We start from the raw sequence: 23,438 nt of genomic DNA, 5'->3' as shown, positions 1-23,438 counted from the left end.
CCAGCTGCACTAGCTCTGCCCTTTCTACCCTTGCACAACTTGCAACCTCCCATCCTCAGCATAGCAAAACGTACCAGTGCCAGGCTCACTGAAAAGTGTCCAGGCTTGTTTAGGTCACCAAAGCAAACAGCTCCAGCTTGGAGAGCACCATTCCCACTGAAACCTGCTTGGTGCCTGCACTGACAGACACTGATGAGCACTCACACAGGACAGTGCTGCTTTCTCTCTCGTGTCATGGAGGCACCACAGCACAGCTTCACACTGAGAAGCCCCAGCTCTTTCCCCAGGCAGCTGTGCACTTTCTGTCACAGTGAAACAACCAGAGCACACTGGTCAGATGTTGCAGGCAAACAGCTTAACTCTTACCTGGGCTTGTGAAGGTTTGAAAGCAGAGTCAAAGCCATTCTGCAGAGAGTCCAGAAAAGGCTGGATTTTGTAGAGGCTGTGCGTTGTCTGGCTCGAACGGAAGGCCACAACATGGAAGTACTTCAGAATCTTCTCAAACCTTGATTGTGTCATGATAAGTGCAATGCTCTTGTTGCTGTAGAAGCCGCTGCTCCAGATGCTGAGAACAGACTCACAGTGGTGGATGCTGGTTGATATCATGTAGCCTAAGAAGGCCTTCATTTCTGTCAAGGTGACATCAATCCAGGCATCGTCACTACCAAACCTCTCCTGGTATTTCTTGGCATACATGTTGGTTTGGACCACCATATTCTTTAGTACATTGTCGGGGACAAAGAGCTGAAAAAAGTCCATGGCACTGGCGGTCAGGGGCATTTTTCGTGTTGGACCTAGGGTAAAAGCAAGAAGGAAAGATAGACACTCTTCTGACCACCACAAGGCACGTCCAACACAAGAAATTAAAAGCATGATTAATTTTTCTAATGCAAATGATGGCATGTACCCATTGTTTGACAGACTTCATCAGGAAACTTCCCATCCCCTCCATATTCTTCCTCCTGTAATACTATACACTCTGAAAAGTTTCTCCCTCTGCTCTGCACACTCATTACTTGGCAGCATGCAGGCCTGTGAGACAAGCAGACATTTTATTTCTCCACTTACACATTATCTGCAACTTTTACCCTCAGCAGCTGTTTTGGACTTTTTCTGGGTAGTCTTTTATTTGCCCATATGCATGTCAAAGCAGGGCCTTCCTCCAAACAGCCTAGAAGGACAGTGTGAGACCTCCAGACACAGCACTGCCCTCATCCCAGATGACATGACTCCTAGGCTCTAGAACCCATCTTTTCTCCTGTACCTCCAATTCCTGCTCAGTTCATTGTCATTATTCTATGGCTTTCATATCTGCCCCTGCTCCACACAGAGTCACATACAGGTCATGTCTATGTGTTTTTGAGTTTTGTGTCTCTGCCACCACATTGGAGTTTCATCCTGTACTCTGATATCCCCAAGAAAGCACATTACCAGAACAAGTCACAGCTACCATGTGGCTAGAGTCACTGTCCCACATGACAGAGAATATTTTTAGCACTATTATGCATGCTGTGGTCCTCTTCCTCCCTTAATGTAATAAGCCTTGCAATCCCATGCTCTCATTACTCTAGTGTTTCACTGATCTTGCACCTTCTCTGCCAATTTAAACTAATCCATGAGGGCAAAAAAAACAAAAAGGAGGCTCTAAGGGCTGGCAGCACTGTATCGGTGTTACAAGGTTGGCCAGTCAGACACCAGATAACGCTAAGCTGAATTAGGAATACCAGGGCAGCAGACATCAGTATTTACAGCCCACTCTCCTCTAATCCCTCCCACAAACTAACCAAGCTCCATTCTAAAAGTAGTAGTTTTCATGTTTCCACCTTGTGGTAGTGTTTTGGTTACCGGGTAAGTGCAGGGAACATTCTCTATTCTACAGAAGCAGTGAAAACCAAAAAACCAATACCCTGAGAGGCGGAGCCTCTTCAAACCCAGCAGACAGGGGAGCACGTAAAAGCAGCTCTACACCCCTGTGAAAAAGACAATGCCAGGGTATAATCCCAAACCACGAGCTGGATCCAATACCACACCTTAGTCCAGCAGCCTTCAGCCCTGGGACTGTCTGAAACACTCTTCCTAATCAAAAGGAGCAGGTATACAGCTTCTCATTTGGAGTTCTGCCCAGCAAGAGTGAGTCTTACACTACAGAGCTGTTTGGATCTCAGCATCAGCTCTCTCAGCTGCAGCAGAGAATGAGATTGACCATTCCACAACCCGGCTCTGCAAAGATCCACTAGCATGTTGGTCAGGTCACATTCTCCAGCACCCCTGTATCTCAGTTCACATTCCTAGTTACAGCAACAACTACATCTTGCAGAAATTTTCCATGAAACAGAACTACAAGGAATTACAGAAATTCTGTGGTTGGACTTGCTCTTAAGCCTTAGTGTTTGGGTGCAATCTGGTGAACTCAAGCTACTAGGACAGCAAAAAGTTTGAAACTGTAAACCTTCAGATTGCAAAGAATGCCAAAAAAGCAAACGCTGGATTTTCTGGATTTTATGTGTGGCGTGGTGGGGGTTTTTTGGGGTTTTTTGTTTGGTTGGTTTTTGTTTGTTTTTTTTTTTTTTTTTTGTTAGTTTGTTTGTTTGGTTTTGGTTTTGGGTTTTTTTTGAGTGGGAAAAAACATCTATTTAAAGATTACTTTCCAATTTTCATTTGTGAGATTGAGAAACTTTCAGTTAAAAGCACATTCCTCTATATTGTAAGACCAGAGGAAAGAACCCCGCACAAACCACGTTTTCGTAAGGACAGAAGAGAAAATTTCAGTTTAAATGACAAAAGATTTTCATTATGAAGTGGGGCTAGGATAGATATATTTACTTCACCTTAACTGCTAGTGCAATAGTAAAGCTGCTTAACAAATGTTTTCTTATTTTGATCAGGAGGTTTATTTTCTGCTAGCACTGGATTGACTGTTATAGCTCACAAAATATGATCTACACATGATTCTGTATCTTCATTCTTCCCCATAACTTAATTGAGGTTCTATATTCTACAGTAGGTATGGCTTTCTGACAACAACACATGGAACAGAGTGTATTCCTAGTTATATATGAAATCTTGAGTAATTATTGAACTCAACTCCAGTGGTCAAGCAACCTTTCAGGTAGCACACAGAGATAGTTTTGAAATACCTGGCTTCAGAAGCAGAAACTGGGAGTAGGAATAATGTTTTAAATCTTATCTACAGCAAACAAGAATTCATAAAACATTAAGTCCTACAAAGTGAAATATGATTGACTCGAGACTTGTGGACAATAGGTACATGCTGGGTTCCATCTTTAGGGAGGTAAGAGCAATCTGAAGCACAAAAAAAAAGTAATTTTGGTGTAGTTAAATTTTCAGCAGCTGCACAAGTTTACCTTGATAAGTGATAATGAAACCTGACAGGTATACTGGATATGATAATCCTTTCTTACCTAGCAGTCCTGCTCTAGCCACAGAGAACCTGATGCCTCTCCTCCTTCCTGAAATGAATATACAAGCTTTGTATCTCATTGGTCATGCAGAACCCACACAGCTCTAAAAAAGCAACCTGAATCACTTTCTGACTCAAACATCAACATAACTGTTGATTAAACAAAATTATGAAAGCCCCTGTATAATCTCATTGTCTTAAAAAACAGTTTTTATTGGCAAAGTGAGCACAACTGATTCATAATTTACTGATATGCAATATAACAAAAGCAACATTGAATTTCAGTAGGAAAAGTACTGAATTTTTAACATGAATTGAGTTTTGCATAGTTAATGACCAGCCTAAAATATTTATATGACTTTCTAAATACACAAATATATTCCGTGGAGAAAGCCAACTGTCTGCATAAGGAACTTAAATAGCTAATTTGTACTTTTTAAGGATTTTTACATTGACTTAAATGGCACTTACCCAGAAAATACTGACATGAAAAGAGTTCAGTGTTTGATATATGCACTGTTTACCTCTCAAAGTTTTGCTCAGTCAAATGAAAGAGTGGCTTTGCCTAGTTGTCCATTCTCAGAATGACAGTACAATTATAACTGTATGTAAAATTCAGATTTTTCTCTCTCCTCTGCTATGGAGTGTTGTGTGCATGGAACATATATTTACTTTCATAGGATTTCTTCAAAAGCCAATAAGGCTTTCCAATACAAATTACAGTGACAAAGTGCAAAAGCACTCTCGGAGTGTCTAAACACGCAGCCAGCCCCAGTATTCCATGCCCAGGCAGGACAGGGACAGAGCTCTACTGAGCAACCTCCGACTGGGCAGCACACACACCAGCACCAGAACTTTGGGCTTGCTCTAAGTGACCTTGTAGGATGTGGAAAATAACAAACAACTTCTGTTATGATACAATCTATACACACAAGCTCCTCTTTCTCACCCTGTCAGGCAGCAAAAACCTGCCTGTGCAATCCCCAGCAACCACCTTGCAAGTCATTACTGCTATTTTGAGTAGTTGGTTCCATTCTCTCTTTTGCACTCAGAAGGAATGTCTCCCACAAACAGACATCTCCATTTGTAAGAATAGTCTCAAAAGAAATGAAAAAAACTAAGCATGAAAAGCCGTTTGTGTATCCATACTGGTGATCCAACTGTGAAGCAAAAGCCGGCACCTCGCCCTCGGAGCGTGTGCATTGCAGAACCCATCTTGGCTCAACTCAGCTCAGGGCAAACTGCAGCTGCCCTGCTGGCTCTGATGTCTAGCAAAGCACAGGCTGCACACTCAACTTCTCAGCAAACATATCCACTGCAGAACACCCAGAAAGATTAAAGAAAAAGTTCAGGTGGAACTTCAGGCAGCCCCTGGATGTCATCCTACAACCTATGGTCTTCTCTCTTGGATGGGTACCCACTGGTCACATTCTTCCCTCTGCTCCATTTCCTTTCTAGTGTTCCTTGCTGAGCAACACATTAGGAAAAAAATAGGAAAAAAATAGGGAAAAAATCGGGAAAAAATCCCCAAGTGGATAAAATATTTTTTCCTTACTTAACTGGGTTGCAGAATTAAGTAATCTGAGGGCATTTTTAACAGGTTCATGCATCCTTTCCCATTTTTTCTGTTCTGATTACCAACCTGTAATTTAGTAACTCAGAGTTCACAGACTCAGAATAAGGGATGGACAAAAGATGGAAAGTTTCAAAATGTACTGTAACCTATCAGTGCTTACAACATAGCATACAAATCTTAAGAAGGTCAGAAACATTGTTATTTGGGTCAAGATAAATCAGATATGTAAGGAAAAAACACAGTGAAAGAAAGTTCTCTTGCTCTGTTGTGCAGAAGACCGCTCTCGTTCAAACTGCAGTCGAGGCCCACAACAAAATATCCCATTACTCTGAGCGGCCCAGGTGTTACCCTACGTGTAATAACCCAAATTGCCTGGTTTGTAAACAAATCTTGTGCAGAGCTAGTAACAGCTGACTTTGAAATTAATGCAAACATTAACAGCTTGGCAGACCCCCATACTCCCAAATCAGGAACAGGAGTGGTAGAAGTATCAGTTCAAGAATTTGGATGTAATTTTTATTGTCTTCTTTGAGGAAAAATCTAACAATTTATAGCCACTCATGAGAATAGCACATTAAGTGTATTATATACAGATACATACCTAAGAAAAATCAATCCAGAAACGATTTTTTTTTTTTTTTTTTGGCCATTGGGAAGTACTTTCTCCTCCAACATATGGTACAGCCTTTAAAAACCAAGGTTTAAAAAGCCAATTAATTTCTTTTTCCTAAGTCCAAGTCATTAGAGACTGTTTTATATTCCTGACAAGTTACCTCTGCAAAAGTGCACAACATGATTTTTGGGTCTTATTTAGAGAACATAAAAAACTGCTGAAGAAGCCTTTCATCAGAAAATATTCATCCATCAAAAACATCATGATGCCTTTATGGAAGGTGTCAATTAATGAAATATGACAGACAGTTAAAACAATTTCTCATCTTTTTCAATGTGTAGAGACCTAAACAAAAAAGTGATGTTTTAACATTTCCCAAGTGAATATTTTTCAGAATTTCTGTTTACACTAAGTTTTCTCATGTAACCTTTGGAAGCATTGGAGCTTATCTGGGTTGCCAGAATACCAGTTTTCATTTCAGCTCTATTCTTAATGGCTTGGAAACGTACATCAGACCATCCTGAAACCATAGCTGGTTTGACGGCCTTATGACAAGCTTGTCAAGACAGCTTGAAGTAAGTTCACATACCATTTCCCTTCTGAGTTTCATTCCAGTTTATTTCAGAGACTGCTCTCTTGTAGGAACTGGACAGCAAGTATCCAGGTCTTTAGGACAGTATGCTGCATGCTTTTGTTCATCTTCATTAGAAAAAGCTACCAAAGCTTCAGTGACAGGCCTACTTTGCTAAGTCAAAGGCATTATCTTAATTTATGCCAGCTGTGGTTCTGACCAGTATTTTCAGCAAGTAGATGTCTGCATCTGTTATTTTGGTAGCCAAATCTTAGCTTCCTTTAGGGACTGCCTTGCACAAGAATCTAATATAAATTATGAAAACATAGTCCATACTGTGGCACTCCTTGGAGCTGAGAACCAGCTTAGGAGGAAGCAATAAAAAAAAAGTCAACAAATCCCAAGCAGACACTCTTGGCTTAGAAAGAAGAAACTGGACATAGTCCTTCCAAAGATGGTTCTTTTTGTAGACTATAATGGCTCACTCTCAGTAGCCCATGCTTCTGGGTAAGTTTTTGCAAAGTCACCTTTACAGAAACTTACTTTGCACCCTTGTGTGGGCAGTCAGTAGCCGCACTCCTGCTCTACATATAGTTTCAGTAAGCCTATTCCAAGCTATTTAGCAAAGTGTGATTTGACTGCCCTCTTCCAACCTTATTTATAAGCCTTTGACAATGCCTCCATGTCTGCACATAATAACCGTAGTCAAAAAATTGCAAACAGTTTTCTCTGAAAGGCCACTTTCTCTTCCCTCCCCGGCATTAAAAAGGATTGTTTTCTTCACAGCGTCAGCAATAAAGCGATCCACAGACTGCAGTCTGACTTTTATCCACAGAGAGCATTAAGAGCTGCATCTAGAAGCAATCCAAGGACAAATGAAAGTGGACTGAAAACCAGCACAAAGCTGCTCCGTGCTGGCTCTGGTCCTAAGAGTCCCCACAGCAAGTAGCACTAAGTTAGTGATAAATTAAATGGAGAACTTACTTAGTACTGTTTTACAAACAGTAAAATTTAAATTAAACAGTAAAATGAATGAAGCATTTAGCAAAAAACTAAGGAACTTCCTGAAATTCAGCTTGTTTCCGTGCTGTGTACTGGATCCAGGCTGTCATTCAGCTTTTTTAAGCATTATAGCAGAATCCTTAAGCATTAAGTGTAGCAGGTCAACCTGGCATAGGTCAGGGATGAGTAATGCACTGTTCCACCAAACACAAGACAGTCTCCTCTCCTGATGTGACAGTGACCTTCCAATGCCTGGGGTGATAACCAAGGCACCTTGCCCATTCCTCCTCCATACTGCCATGTGCTGGCAGTTCCACCCGGAAAAAGTGAAGAACTTCAATGGGGCATTGAGACTGGGATTCCAAGGGTAAATAATTTTGACTGTCACTCAGTAAGATTACCTTGTGTGATAAGACACTGTAGAAGAACAACTAAATTTTGGGACATTTTCAAGAGACTGAGCAGGGAGATCCTACACCTTTCCCATTGACCAAATGTATGTTGTACCACCAACGGCACTGTTCTGAATGAGAATGTGCCAGACATGTTGTGGCAGTCTTCCATGGAAGTGTGCCTTGTTGTAGATTTAAGCCGTGGCAAAACCCCTGTTTAATTAAAAGAGTATTTCTTTGTGTTTGCCATCATGTTTTAAAGCTAAAAAGCTTTCAAGCTGTGACAAGTACAAAGAATAAAAAGCCCACTGCAGCTGATGTTGACATGTTTAATTATATACTTAATTTCTGTGGTGAGATCTTGCAACCTACCTATCACCATTTTCCCAACATCCAACAGAATGTCCCAAACCACCGGCACAAGGTCTTATGGTTAAAATAATTTCCAAAAGCCAAAGACCTTAAAGCAGCAGAGTCAATGCTGAAGTAGTACAGTATTGTGTCAGTTTACATAATTCTTTGCACATTATTTGGCTGTGAGACTGCATATGCTCCTCCTCAGGGAAATTACTGCTGCAGCAGCTTCCATGGCAATAGTCCACAGCACTCTTTTGCCACTGTAGTTTCCTATTAACATTTTACTGCACTGCTCCTGGCAGCCCAGCTGACACTGGGCGTATCTAGCAGATTAGAGATGACCATCGATGTGCTGACTTCATACACCACCTGTAATACAGCTTTTAGTAGATCACGTAGCAGCTACACATCTGCCTGTGGGCACAGCTGTGCACATTTATGAAATAGCTGTACAAAGCAGCATGGATGGTTTTTATGTCAGCACAACTCCCATTACCAGCAGGGTGACCTTCATATCTAATCCCAGAGGAATGCTTAAGGACGGTTCCACGGGGGGACTCTTCTGCACTGGCAACTCTTGCAGGTGCATTCCCACCATCCCATCTTTCTGTCCTAGGCTCCTGGTCTGTTCTAGTATACACTGTTCACAAATATCATTACCCCCATGCAACTTGCCCCTTTCCAGAAATTTAAAATAAAAATCCACCTGTATAAGCATCAGCACTATTTGATGCGAGGACCCCGCCTTGAAAGGTAGGACTTTTGTGTTCGAAGGAGGGAAAACAGCCTGGTATGTTTTCCAAGCAAATAATCAGAATATTTATCTTTTGTAAATCAAAGTCAGTAAGTCAATATAACTGATGCAACTAATGAGATGCTGAAAGCCTTCACATCAACTCCTGCTATTTACATACAACACACATGTGCCATTGAAAAATGAACCTCCAGTTTTTGAGTAAGTCTCACAAAGAAATGGCTTTGTTTTTTTTAAAAAAAAGTTATTTAAAAAAAAAAAAAGGAAAAAAAATATAACAACCAGAAATCCAGACATTTCAGTAAAGCATTGGAGACAACCTTATAACGCATGAACATTTATTTTAGTACAGAACCTTCTAAAGATTCATCTCCATCCCACATGAGCTAAAGTAGCTACAGTACCAGGCTCTGCAATTACTTCCCAGCAGCAACAGGCTTTTCCTGGAGAAGACAGGGAGTATTTGTTGGGGTAAGCACATAGTCCCCAAAGTATTCAATGCTACTTCTCAAAACAGACATAAGCACCTACTGCAGCACCCACTTGGGAGAGGGTGATCAATAGGGTGGTGCTGCAGCTCTGCTAGAAGAGCTCAAAACCTGGAATCTGCCAAGGAGGCTGATGACAGGAGCTGCATGGGGATATACTCAGGCTTTTTCAAACCTGTTTCTTTTAGATTGTACCAGTCTCCCTTGGATTTTACTGTTCTCTGTAGGAAAGTGTGCACTTGCATCTCTAGGTGAATTTCATCAACTGCCCAGGAAGAAAATTCTTCTCCAAAGTCATCACCCCAGACTCAGAGGCAAAGGAGTTCTCATCACTCCATGCTGCATCTGCACTTACACACCTGCATTTAAACTTCCTGGCTTTAATTCCCTGGCTTTATATTCTCCATGTTCCTCCCCAACACCCACAAAAATCTTGGGACAAGCCACATGCTCTCTGCTGATGCATTAGGCTTAGGGGGTAGATGAAAGTGTTAATATTTTCCTAGGACACCCAAGATGTGGAGGTCATGTATTTGCAATCCTTGCTAGGGTCAGGACTCCTTTACACACGCACAGTGTGCTTTTTGTTTTCGTCTTGCTTTTTGACTCCTGTCCCTGTTGTTACATGGCCTTTTTCCATCCTTGTTCTGCCTGTCCTAAGAAGTGACCAGTGCTGCAGGCTGTCTGAACATCTTAAAACAGGCAAGCCACTGGAAAGTTCAATAAATGACTTCTATATACCATGCACATCAACATCCCTAATCCTCTTACCACATGCAGGACACATGACACTCCACGGCACTCCAAGTGCTTAGGCTTTCCAATAACTCTGATAAACTCACAACTTGCCAGTTTTAAGAAGTCAGTGCACTTCTTCAACAATTAAGAGTGAAAAAAAAGGCAGTCACCTGTGAAACAGATGGGATTTATTACTTGTACTGCCTGTATTAACTTCAGGGTGACACAAATGCCACTGTACCCCCGGGGAAGGTTTTCAGGGAGTTGCATCTGCAGAGACCAAGCCAGAAACACAGCTCGGAGCTAAACAGCGCATAGAGTCAGAGCGGGATCCTCAGTGGCACAGCACTGCTCACTCTCAGCAGCAGCAGCCCCACTCCTGCAACCTCTGCCCAGCTACTGTGTGCAGCCTGTGGAACCGCTCAGCTCCCGGCAGCTCCCACCATGGCCCGCGCCTGCTGTGCGGCTGGCGGGCACAACAGGCCACAGAACTAGCTTTGCAAAGAAAAGCATTGTGTGTTTTTCCTCCACAGCATCTCAGGTGAGATGCTTTGTCGCTCTGGAGCCAAAGCCCACCTCTTGAAAGACAGGCTTAGCATGCTGCATTCTGAGATCAGGCAGGGAAAAGACTGGAGGTCACCAGATAGGCATTGCTTACTAGTAGCCACCCAGAACACCAGATTACAGCTACTTTTAGACGTCAGCTTTCCCAGGCTTCTTGGGGGCTGCCAACATATGAACCAATAAAAGCTGAAAGATCTCAGAATAATTAATCACTGTAAGAACATAGCTTAGGTTACGAAAGGAGAAAGTAACTTGTTTTTCTCATCTTGGACCTAGCAGCAAGAAAGATTTCACACAGTAGAGATTTTCAAAGAACTTCATGCTGTGTTCACATTAAAAAAAAATGGGAGCCTCCCACTTCCTAAGCTTTCTGGACCTAACTGCTAAAGTTGCTTTGATATTATAGACAGATTTGCTCCTTTGTGTGGCCCTTCCAGTTCCTTGGCCATTTGTTACTATGGTCACAAAGGTCTCATTTAAACAACATTTCTTTCCATTCATTATGTTGACTGCCTCATAAAATAAAACTAAGTAAGAGACCTACTGTGAAACTCCATCAGCTTCTTCCATCAGCTTTGATACAGCTCCTTTCCTGCTCACTGTGAATGGCCCTGAGAAAATCCGAAGCCTACCAGACAAGCTAGAATGTTATTTATTTGGGGAGGAGAGAGAAGACAAAGAAAGTAGGTGAATATACAGCTTTTGATCACAGCTACATCTGGGTCTGGTAACATCCCTGGCAGGGGGATTCAAACCACTTCACAGAAATTCTCTTTCTGGGCCTGGACTGAAGCAGTTTGGCAGAGCTGGAAACAAATGACTACAGTCCTCCTTGCCAAGATCCAGGCACCATCTGCTTTGGTCACACACCAACTTTTATCAAGATCCTTTCATAGATTTTAGCACAGTGCTTTCCAACATGGGGTGCTGCACAAGACCATCTACTGGGGCACTGGAAGAAAACATTTTTCTCTATTGTTTAGCAAAAAAAAATAAAAACATTAAACAGTGTTAATTTCATCTTTATCTCATCCTGGTTTAAATTCTGGGTCTGTGTATTCTTTATAATGTACATAGTAGATTAGTACAGTAGTGCAGGTATATAATCTATAAATAAGTAAATAAATAAACATAGATTGGGGTATCTGTTGAAAAAACTTCTACTGATAGGGGTGAAGGATCAAAAATGATTGAGGAACACTGCCCTAGAGCTCTCCAGTAACCGCATTCAGGACTTAAGCAGCCTAGCAGATACAGTTCACCCTCCTTCTAGCAGAGAGCTGAATGCGTGCTCATATCCTATAAGCTTCAGCTGATCTACTTGTAGGTTTTATACCAATATAAAAATGAGCCATTTCCCTTTGTCCTCCAAGGAAACTGTCTTCTTGTAAGAACAGAGGAGTGGTGCTATCAGTCAGAGGTCCTTCTGCATTGATACAACATTTTGTACGCCACTAGAGAAATATATATCATTCAAGTCATGTCACATATCGCTAAGGTAGTACCATCTACGCATATGCTTATATGCATCTCTGGATTCAAAGAATAATGCACTGTATTTATATCCCTTGACACTCCCTTTTGAATTTTAATTTGCATCACTCACAAAACAAAAGGAAGTGTAAGAGCCTTGTGTTTTTATCTAGCAGAAATAGGTTTACAGAGCAGAAATTCATTTTGCAGTCAGGCATGCAAATTATTCATCCTAAAAGCAAGACTACAATATGTGTCATGGCGGGGAAAAAAGGGCAATGTATTTTTACTACAAAAATTCTCCGTAGCCTATCCTGAAGCTCCTTTGACCTCCCTCCTGGGCCTTATGACCACCACAGATTTTGGTCACTCTTCACAAACCTTGGCAAGCAAATTGGAACTCATGTTCTTCAGGAAGCATGGATTTTTCCTTTTGATCAAGGGATTTAGCATTAGTTCCTACCACTCAAAAAATCTGATATCAGATTTTCTGCTGTTGTGACAATATGGAGCAAACAGGTTGTACTTTCAATAAACATCAAAAGGGATGTCTTAAGAATTTTTTGAGGCTACAGTGTGACAATACTAACCTCTTCTAGGGTCTTTTCCCCCAGCCCAGCAGAAACCATTTGAGGCAGATACCTAACCTTAAGCTACAGTAATCAAATTATTCTTTGGCATCAGTGCAACACTACCCTGAAGTGCATGTTTTTGAAGTGAGATTAAGCATATTTCTTCCAGCCTAGGATTGCTCCAAACAAATGATTTAACAGTATAAGTATTATAATGTCAAGTGATGCAGTCCATAATAAAACACAGAAATAATTGCAAAAGAATGAATTCTGGCAAGTGTAGAATGGAGTCCTTGAAGAGACAGCAAAAGAAGTGCTTAAAACTCTGCTTAGAAAAAGCTTTTTTTTAACTTGAGTTGAAAAACTTACTTACTTTCTCCTCCCTCTTCTAAATTAGAAACGAGGCAGCTAACAATTACTCTCTACAGCAGTAGTCAGAGAAAGCAAAACTTAAAAGAAATCTTTGTGTCACCTTTCTTTAGGAAGCATTCAAGATCCAGCACTATGTAGAACATTGACTTCAGTTAGGCTTAAAGAGGAAATGAAAAGCAACAGCTACACAAAAACTGCTTATAAAGATCATAACATTTTGCTTTCTTTACAGAAACTATCACTTGATTTTGGTGGCATCCTCCTGCATCTAGAACCAATGTCTGGTGGATAAGGGACTACAAGGTACACTTGGCAAAGTGAGCAAAGAACCTGACACACAGTCCCCACTCCTGCCAGTACAGATGATTGAGAAGGGAGAATATTCCTTAAATACTTGTTATAAAGAATTGGGCCCATTACTCAGTGCATTAGCCTCTCAAACTGCACCAGTGTCTTCTATTAGACAGCAGGAGCACAGATGCATTCACAACCCAGACACAATAAAATGCTAACTCAAAGCTCCAACTATGTGGGCAGTTGACACTCTTGAAGTACAAACTTCATCCAAAAAGAAGACTGAATAATCATGAGATAGCCAAACCCATAGAAAAACACCACTATTAGATCTGAATTCAGATTTTTGTTGAGCTGCATACTGCATTTCTTCCAGCTTTTTAATGCTACATTTGACAGTGAGTGTGACAGTTCACATATTGTATCTCCCACAAAAGAAGATCTGGAACATCAGCTGTAGCAAGCTTAGTGAGCAATATGGTCAGGAGCACCTGGCCATAATTTTGGTATGTTAGAATTACCACCTATTATTTTTATGCGACACTATGAGGAACGACCAGGCAGAGTCTGGTTTCACATGACCTCACTTCTCAACATCAACCTGATTTTCATCAAGGACATGCTGCTGGAGCCCACAGGCTCTTCTCAATACAAATGCGCTGTCTAATAAGAGTTGAACTCAAGCGAGCCATGTTTCAGTGAAGGCAATTCAAAAGGCTGTCACTCCATCAGCTATCTTCCCATAAGTTAGGTGAGAACTCAATATCTGGAAGACCTTTACCTTCTCCTCCCACAAGAATGGACTTGAGCACATGGGGCAGTGCAAAACTGCACAAACCGGCTTACTAAGAAGCAAAATTTGATGAACTCCTGCCCCTGACTACCTGCAATTTTAACAAGAAGAAGTGGAGACATGGTGTCCAGCAGAGCCCAGAGAATAAAAAAAGGAAGTTTCATAATGACTAAGAACAAGATGTCAAAATGTGGAGTATTGGTAGAATCTATATTAAGACATAAGAGAAACGTTCATTTTTATGACAGGAGAAGATTTTAGAAAGCAAAATACAATTAGAGAAACTAAACGCTGTAGTACAGAAGGGCAGGTTAGAAAGAGGTTATATTGCAGATTAAAAGGATTCAGTAGAAACTGAAAGCTTGAAAGTAAAGTTTTGAGCAGCTTTGCTACACTTATTTCTTGTTCCTTTTCTGATTAAAGTATTGTGCTGAAGGTTTCTCCCTTTAGCTGCCCATTTCAGCTTAGGAAAAAAAAAAAAAAAAAAAAAGAATCCCATCACCCTTTTATCTTAGGAAGAAAGCTGACATTAGAACAATTGGCAGTGTACTGCTCGATGTCAAACTGCTCCAGGTCAGTACTCAGATCCCTTCTGAGTCAACCTTTCAGCAAAAGACCTGAAGAAAAGGCACTGTTTTTATTTTAATGTCTCCCTCACTCTCCTGCAATATATGTCCATAAAATACTATCAAATGTTTCCGCTTCATCATACGATACAAATGGCTGCTTTTAGAAAAAAACTAATTCTCACTTAGTTTCTTTTCATTGATTCAGGGAGAGATAGCAAGCAGTGAAAAAAAAAAAAAAAAAAAAAAAAGAGAGAGAGAGAGCTAAAAACTAGTATAATCTCAAATACAGCATCACATTAACAGTGTCAAGTCCATTTCATATTTCTAGAACCATTTCATATTCAGTACCCATTTTGACAGTACCAATTCCAAAATATCCATATCTGAATATTTTACACCCACCATCTGTTCCCAGAAAGCAGTTAGGTGCCTGCACTACTATTTGCACTCAACACAATTCAATGTATTTTGAATTTACCTGAGTCTAGTGGGATTATTGTTTTTGGTACTGCTGGCTGAACTCACACCCCTCTTAACCAGAAACAGCTATGTCTTGTACAGAATGATCCAAAACACTCTTCAGTAAAATAAAAGGGACATGAAGAGGAAGAAGGAGGAAGTGAAGCCAGAGTAGTTTTCATGACACAGAGATTCATGATAACCTAGGCTTGCTTCAGCTGGAAGGGCAAGGATTTTGGCTTCATTCTCAAGGCAACTAATGAGGTTCATAACACAGTAAATTTCAACAGTATGAGGACAGGACACCAGAAGCTGAAATACCTATGACAAAGACAGATAAAAATTTGAATCTTTTAGTTTTAGTTTGGTATATATTTTTCTTTCTAATCCTCAAATACTAGGAGCCCCATAAGAAGAACCTAAGTGAATGCATGTTCAAGGTAACCTGTTAAACTGGGAAAACAAAGACCTCCTAAAATAAATAAGAGCCTTGGTGACTTTAACTTGTTGCTCTAATCCCAATACTCCTTGAACACTGAATAGATTTTAAAGAAAGACTAATGAAAGACATCAAGACAAATGCAGACATTTGTATCATAGAGAGGTCACCTTAAAATAATCTTAGTGGATAAGCTTCTAAGATATTACTTACAGGAAAGTTGAATTTATCTGTTCTGTTTCTAGCTAGTGATTTGTAAATTGGCAGCAGCACAGATGAGTAAGAGTATTACTGTGTCCTCCTCACCCAGATCCTTGACTGAGAAAGTTGTCTGGATGAAGGGAGGTGACTTTGGGAAAGGCATTGTTTCATTTTTTTGCCAGGACATGGAATTAAAACCAATTTTATGCTCAAAACACTTTCAGAAAATACTGGGCTGATCATCCTACTAGATAGCATCTGAATTTATTGGCCAAAATAAATTGTAAAAACCCATATTGAAAGTTTTTCCCTAATTATCTGCTGAAATCATATTCTGCAGAAAAGTGATAGACAACTGACTTCTAGAAGTCATTTTTTGACAGCATAAAGCAGGTTATTGGTTATCTTTAGTGGAGATAGTGGCATACTATCTGATTTATGTAGTATCTTTGAAGGAATGTAAGACCTTACTTGGACATCTGAGCAATTTGTCAACAAAGAGTTGATCCTATGCTGGAAAAGGCAGAGAACTACAATTAGAAGTAGGAGTGCACTCTTGCAAGGAAATATTGTGAAGAAATGATACTTTCTTATTTTTATCTGAGGGGGGGAAAAAAGAATAAAAAAGAGAAAAAGAAATAGCTAGAGAAAAAATCCACAAGAAAGCTAAACAGCAAATCTCTTTAAATATACTTGAGGTAAATATCAGGAACAATGAAGATGTAAGTGCCAAAAAGTAGTCTTTGATGGTGAAACAAATTTGCAATGCTCACAAAGAAGTGAAGGAACAACCTTCTGATACCCAATCCATGAAATGAATAACCATGGAGTAGACATTATGTTCTTTCTTTCCAGGACACCTGTTACATGATCATCTGCTACTGCAGGCATCTGCACCATGACTTAGGTGGGCCTCTCCCAGACTTGCACATGTCTTCCTCCATGTATCCACCCTTATGGTCTACAGAGGGTGGTGTTGGGATTCAGTTGCAAGGAAGATCTTTATACCTCAAGAAGTGTCATGAACAGAGGCAAGCTCAAATCCAGGCACCACTGGATGACGCACTGCCTCCAAAGGGTTGATTGATAACCTCACAAGTCTTTGGGTAGTGTCACATCAGCCATCCCTAACATAAGCAGATTAGTGTGTTAAACATAAAAGAGTCTCAGAATAAGTAATTTGAGCAGAGATACAAGATTCACAGACACACCGTTTATTACCATAGAAGTGAGGGAAACTACACCCTAAGTAACCATCAAATCTGCCTGGGCCTCTTCCCGGGACAAGGGGAAGGAGGGAGTTTCACCTTAACAGCTCAGGCAGCCTTCTGCAAACACAAAGCTCTTCCCCCACAAGCTGCACAGCCTTCTCTCCATTCTAAAAGTTGACATGGAAGATGCAAGAAGCAAGTCCTTTGCATAACCAACATTTAACTTGATACTAAGCAGTTTGCTAGTTTATCTTAGCCAATCTAAAACAAAAGAAAATAGTGCTGGAAGGGACCTCAGGAAGTCCTTCAGTCCAAGGTCTCTATCCCCATTCAGCACACATATACTGGGTGCCAATCTGTTACAAGAGATATAACAGGTTAATGACACTTGTTCTTACATTTTCAGTGACACATTTGTCTTCTGCACCACTGCACTATCTGAGAGTTTCTATCATGTCTGATTCAATTATCCATCAATTTATACCCATTATTCTTCATATTTAGTTTTCAGAGCAGGTAAGGCAGATAATTCCCTCTCCTATAATAGTTCTTTTACTTACCCATGGGGCCCTTTGGCTTAAAACCAGAATACTAAAAGGCAGCCAAGTTAGTAGATTTTCCGCTTCTGTCCTTTCCCTTCATATTTAACTACATGCTTCTCACCTGAGTTGGCAACCCAGACTCTCTCTCTTAAGAGGCAAAACAGTCTAATTTCAAGACTTGTACACTCCATTTGGATGTTTGCCTTTTCACAACAGCATGACACTGAGTCACATTTGTCTGGCGTTCAGCTTCAACCACCAGTTCCTTTTCCACCTAGACAGTTCTTCCCCTCCATTTTCCACTTCTGCTGTTAGTCAGTGCTGCCTTCACACTAAGCATTCCCATCTTGCACCATGCCATTGTGTTTCCTGCACTAGACTATTTCAGGCTATCAATAACCTTGGAAATTCTCAGCGAACATGGAATCACTCCCAACTTCATGTTATCTAAAGGTTTAATAAACAAATTCAACAAGTCCAGCTCCATTCAGGAATGATCTTTCAGGTTTTCATTAATTAAAAATAAAATCAGGTGAAATTAAATAAAAATGTCCTATCAGAACATTTTAGCTTTTGACAGATCTTCATGCCACACATTTTTGGAGATGCTAGGCCACGCCTATCCAATTCAAATGGAGACAAACAGGCATTTTCAGTAATAACAATTTTAGTGAGAATACCTGATGGGTATTAGACCATATTTATCCAATCAGCTATTTCCGCTGTTTTATTTCTGCCTGCTTTGGCCCACTACACATTTTAATGTCTGTAGGATTTGTTGTAACAGATGTAGCAGAATGCAAAGCACAATGTGAAACTCAGAGCCAGTACTGCAGAGATTCTCACCTCAATAATTTGCCTCCAGTCCACTGCAGAAAACAAGACAGTAAAGTCTGTCATGGAACACAGTGACCATGGGGGGCCTCCACAAGGATCAGCTACCTCCTGCCTTTGCATAACTGCTGCACACACCAAAACCCCCACAGATTTGTTTCATACACAAGACAAACACTGAAGGCGATCTGAACCAAAAGAACTTGCAGGGCACCCATGAAACAAAGGTAACAACAAGAGAGCACTATCTCCCAGTCGCTCTGTGGCAGCAGCCAGGTTCTCCATGGCTGACAGGAGGGCTGGCTACCAACAGCCTGAGCTGTAGGGACAGGATACAGACTCCACAGCCACAGGGAAGTGGGCCGGAAGAACAGAAGAATACAACTGAGCACTGACAAATTCCTTCTGAATGCTTTTTTTGTGTTAGAGCCATTACAGAAAGTCATGGCTTTTGCCAAGGAGTTTGTTTCAAGGAGCTGCTGCCAGTGCCCCAGGGTCACCACCGTGCCTGACTGGCCTTGCCTGGCCCAGTGCTCCTTGACAGCTTCCCAGGGTCATCAGCCTCCAATCCAGCTGGGCCAGGCTCCAGCTTGGCACAGCCATGCCCTGCCATGGGCCCACCCACACACTGAGCCAGTCATCCCAGTGCCAGGGGCTGCCTCAGTGTCCTCGGATGCAGCTGTCCTGGCTGGGGTGGCAGCATGGCCCTGGCTCTGACAGACTCCAGGAGCACAATGGCAGGGGGCTGCTGTAGAGATTGGACAATCTCTTAGACCATCTCTCATGTGAGTTTAAGCGTGAGTCATTACCCTTAGTACAGAACCAGATAACGAAAGGCCTTTTTTGAGAGATCATTCTTTATTCATCAACTACAACCTCATCAAGTGGAAAGACCAAGATGTTAACTACTCTAAAACCCATCACTCTTTTCCCAAGGCGGAAGGTTTGCAATACACTTTGAAGACATATCCTTAAAAGAAAAAACTGAAGCTACTTGCAACAATGTTAGCACCATGAAAACAGCTACAGAACACTCAAATGCAGTCCAAATCTTAGAGCTTAATTTCTTTTATCTCAGAGTCAGTGACAAGAGGGAACTAATACAGATCTCCATGCATAAACCTTCAAACACTGTATTTTTCTTCATCCCAAAGCAACCACTAACTACATAAAAGGACAAGTTTATGAGTAAGGAATAACTACAATGGCCAAAAAACGAGGAAGTCTTCAGTTTAAGAAGGTCTTCTCATTTTATGATATTTTTTCAAAAATACAGTCCAGAAAGCTAGATGCTCTTTGAAAGACTAAATAAGAATTTATATCCACATATGTATTCATATCCATAATGCAACATATCCAGTAAGACAGATGTAAGAACTTCCCACATTTTTCAATATCATGCTGGGAATCCCTTGCCCCAAATCAAAGGTGGTTTATTTTCAGCTGGCTGCTGCAACACAAGGTTTATGAACCACCACCCTGCCCTCTGGGGAGGGCTGACCACCTCTTCCCCATGGATGAGGTGGAGTCACCGTCCTGAAAGAGTTCAAAATGCCGATGAATATGGCACTTGAGAATGTGGTTTAGTTGTGAACATTGTGGTGGTGCTGCGTTGACACTTGGACTTGATGATCTTAAAGATCTTTTCCAACCTTAATCTTGAATGTGTAAGGGCACACATGTGAGTTTCAATACGTGTAGCCTCTCCCAAGTAGTTTTCTTGGGCACGAACTGACAAGATGAGCATTGCCCAAGCCCTCTGTCAATAGGGTGCCTCTAGCAGCAGAAAGCACCATGACATCAATGGGAAGAGCCACATACCCACAGCTACGTGCTGACCCCTAGCACTGCACACCTACAGGTGCTCCCTACTCAGAAATTAACCAGCATCTACCTTTTCAAAAAAAAAAGCAGAGACAACTGCATGCATTGGATAGTCAGACTTTCCACAACAGTAAATTCTGTAAGTAACTTGAAAAAAAATAAAGATATTCTCATTTTTGCTTGAATTTAATTTTTCATGTACACCCACCTCCCTGCCATATGTAATCAGAAATGAATCACAGTTATAACAGCAGCTGCTTTAAGTATTTTTCTGCTTTTTCTTCACTAGAGATAACACCTTCATTTGTGCCCACTGATGGGCTTGCTATATCTTCCATGTCAGCCCAATAATTTTCCTGTCCAACACACAGCTAATTGCCCCCATCCATACAGACACACACACAATATTCTTCTTCTGTGTCTCCTGTGTATCCTTCTCCAACACGATTTTGGCATCCTTACAGTGTGCCTCATCAACTACATTTCAACTTGCCCAGTTTGCAGCTGCATAGCTAGAGCTTTGTACTGCTTGTTGAATAGAAGTTGCTTGGTTTTGCTCTTTGTACTCAACACCATGTATAGTTTGTCAGTACACGTCATGTGAATCCATCATGTTATCCAAGAAATCATAATCAAAAGCATGTTTTCTATCATGTTACATGAATATCAATTGTTTTCACAAAAAAATGACATAGTCCAAGAGTAATTTATACAGACATAAAATCAGCTGTGGAGCTTTCCAAGCATATTTTCCTGCAGTCTGACAATCAAGGAACTCAGGTTTAATTTTTAAAGGACCTACTCAGGTATGAGTTCATTCATTTTCACACAGAGCCAATGACTGGATAACATCCTGTTCTTTAAAGAATATGAACAGGGAGCTTGGATAAGCTCCTAGAAACTATGTCATACTACAAGAAACTGAGATGTCAAATGATAGTATCCTCATGCATTTGTCTTAGCCATGCGTTCCTTTTGAGTCCACCTGTTCTGTTTTCTAATAACATGCCCAATTTTAGTACTCAAAAGAATGAGGTATTTCAGTGATTATACTCCACTGACCTCTAGTCAGGATGTGTGACTATATCCACGATTTCCTTCCCTTTTAGAAATATCCTGTATTTCTAAAACTGCTAAATCCATCTACTCCAAAATTCTTGAAGCTTCAGCACAGGAGGGAAGCAAATTACCACAAACATGTAAGGGACATTTCCATTTTCTTTAAAGTCTATGCCATCCATGACAATTTCCTGTGACCTAGCAGTCAAGACAGTTTTCAAGTCAACTCCACCATTGGCATCCTCATTGGACTGAGCAGAGAGGCTGATTTCCTCTCTAGGCTGACTTAAAGGTATGCAGACATCGCAACTGTTTGATGTACTGTTTCTTGAGATGTTGACTAAAGGACGTGAGGAGCTGTAGGAACTGTTCTACTTTCAATAACCCGGTCAATAGGTACAAGGAGAAAAGACTCTATGCAATGGAGTCTCTATCTCTCGATAGAAACACTATCTATGCAATGACAGATCTAGGACCAAATATGCTTTTTCTCTGTAAAAGGCCAGACAAGTGTCTATAGAGAAGACCTTAATCTGTGGTGCTTATAGACTTTCATGTCTCAAGTACTGACCAAAATAGATTCTCTTTATAAAAGCAGAGAAAAAAAGTGTTGATTTTTTTTTTTTTTTTTTTTTTTTTTTTTTTTTTTTTTTTTTTTTTGCTGTGAAGTCTATCTAAATACCAGGTTATTCCTCAAATGCATGTTTAAGGCAGAGGTATGGCAAAAGAGGCAAGGGAACACAGAAAGCTAAGCAACACCAAATTTTTTAATCAATAAGGCTGTCATATGCGCTCTGTTCTCTTCAGTGATGATGGAAGCAAGAAAGTGTGCTCTAAAGCAATTAAAACTTCCTGATTTCGTAAGATGTGTGAGATATTAAGCCTTTGCACAATTCACTTATTTAGCAAAACTTCAAGACTTTAAGTCATCCTATAAAGGCTTTGCAAAGTAGTAATGTACATCTTTGAGACGTATTTATCCTATCTTTTTGAAAGTGTTGTGATACTGTCATGATAAGTAACTTCTACCCAGAATGCAAGAACAGATTACATAAATATGCATTTTTTCCCCCAATATTTTCCATGGTTATGCAAGTCAAAAGCAGCTAAGTTCTCTGATGGCATAAATAAGAACAAATCTTATCTGCATCATTTTATCCACTTACAGTCAGAAAATTTGGGCCAGATATTTCTGAAGCAGAATCTGACATAAGTGACAAAGTAGCTTTCTTACTCTAGAACTTTTAAATATTGACATCAATCTAGTAAGACTAAAGCATTCAGATTCTATTCCAGACTTGAACCAAGAGCTCCTGCACTGTTAGGTGGCAGCATGTATATAGCCCTCATTTATGGCCCAGCCTGACCCAAGAGCTCTTCCTCCAGGCCCCTTGCTGCTGGAATGCTGCCTTCCCATCTGACTGTCCACACTCTTGGGAACAGAAAATACCAGAAACTACTTTAACTACTTGCTTAAACTTCTTCAGTGTGACAAGATTGCTGAACATAGTCTTAGCAGCTTCAACCTGAGAGCATTCTGGTTACACAGCAGCATGTTCTTCAAAGATGGCAACTTATGGCACATTCAATGTTCCAGAGAAACACTCTGAAAATTCACAAAAGCTATTTTCACTGTCTAAATGCAACTCAAAGAGGATCTGCTATGCTCTTTCAGCAAGGAACATCCTTAATATTTTGTCCTTAGGTTTAGGCTTAAGAACAGGGTTTGGAGGGATAGAAAATGAAGGAAACAGTAGCACTAATTGCCTGTATCTTTAAGGACTTCAATATCAGCTTTTGAATGAGATTTTCCTGCTATTGCTGCCACCCTAAAACATAACTATAGCATTGCATCCTGACAGTAAGAAGTGCTCTTACATCCGAGGTCAAATTTTCTGGTTGCTACATGGATATACGACGCATTGAATCCTAGGAAGAAAAAGTCAGCTACCCCCAATCAGGAGCAACAAGCTGCAGCAATACCAGGATATTCACACCTCCAAAGAACCAAGAGCAGAAGTAATGGTGCCTCTATGTATTACAGAACAGTTCCTGGACAGATTACTGACCTAACAAGGGAAAGCACCACTCAGAGCCACCCCATTCCTAAAGAAAGGAAGAGCACACCAATTAAGTCTGAAGCAGGAGCGATCAGAAATGAAGGGATTATGCTGAGTTAGTAGCACACACTGGCTTGTAATAGTAGTTGCTTGCTCTCTCTCTCCTTTTCAATTATGCTTTCCCTATCCTAGCAGTAATTTGTTCTCTTATTCTTTCTGCACTCTACAACTAGGTCAAAAAGCTTGGATCCAGCACTTGA

The 23,438-nt window shown here is 40.7% G+C and overlaps 1 protein-coding gene across 1 annotated transcript in view; it reads right to left on the bottom strand.

The window, feature by feature from the left end:
- Window positions 1-23,438, bottom strand: part of PGBD5 (piggyBac transposable element derived 5) — a 68,618-nt gene that overhangs the window by 41,445 nt on the left and 3,735 nt on the right. The window contains exon 2 of the mRNA XM_040059891.2: window positions 367-794. Within this exon, the coding sequence (XP_039915825.1) occupies window positions 367-794 (428 nt within the window). The remainder of the gene's footprint in view (window positions 1-366; window positions 795-23,438) is intronic.

The sequence above is a fragment of the Hirundo rustica genome, chromosome 3 (genome assembly GCF_015227805.2).
Source record: "Hirundo rustica isolate bHirRus1 chromosome 3, bHirRus1.pri.v3, whole genome shotgun sequence".
Classification (NCBI taxonomy): Eukaryota; Metazoa; Chordata; class Aves; order Passeriformes; family Hirundinidae; genus Hirundo; species Hirundo rustica.
This window is presented reverse-complemented; position numbering and strand designations above follow the sequence as displayed.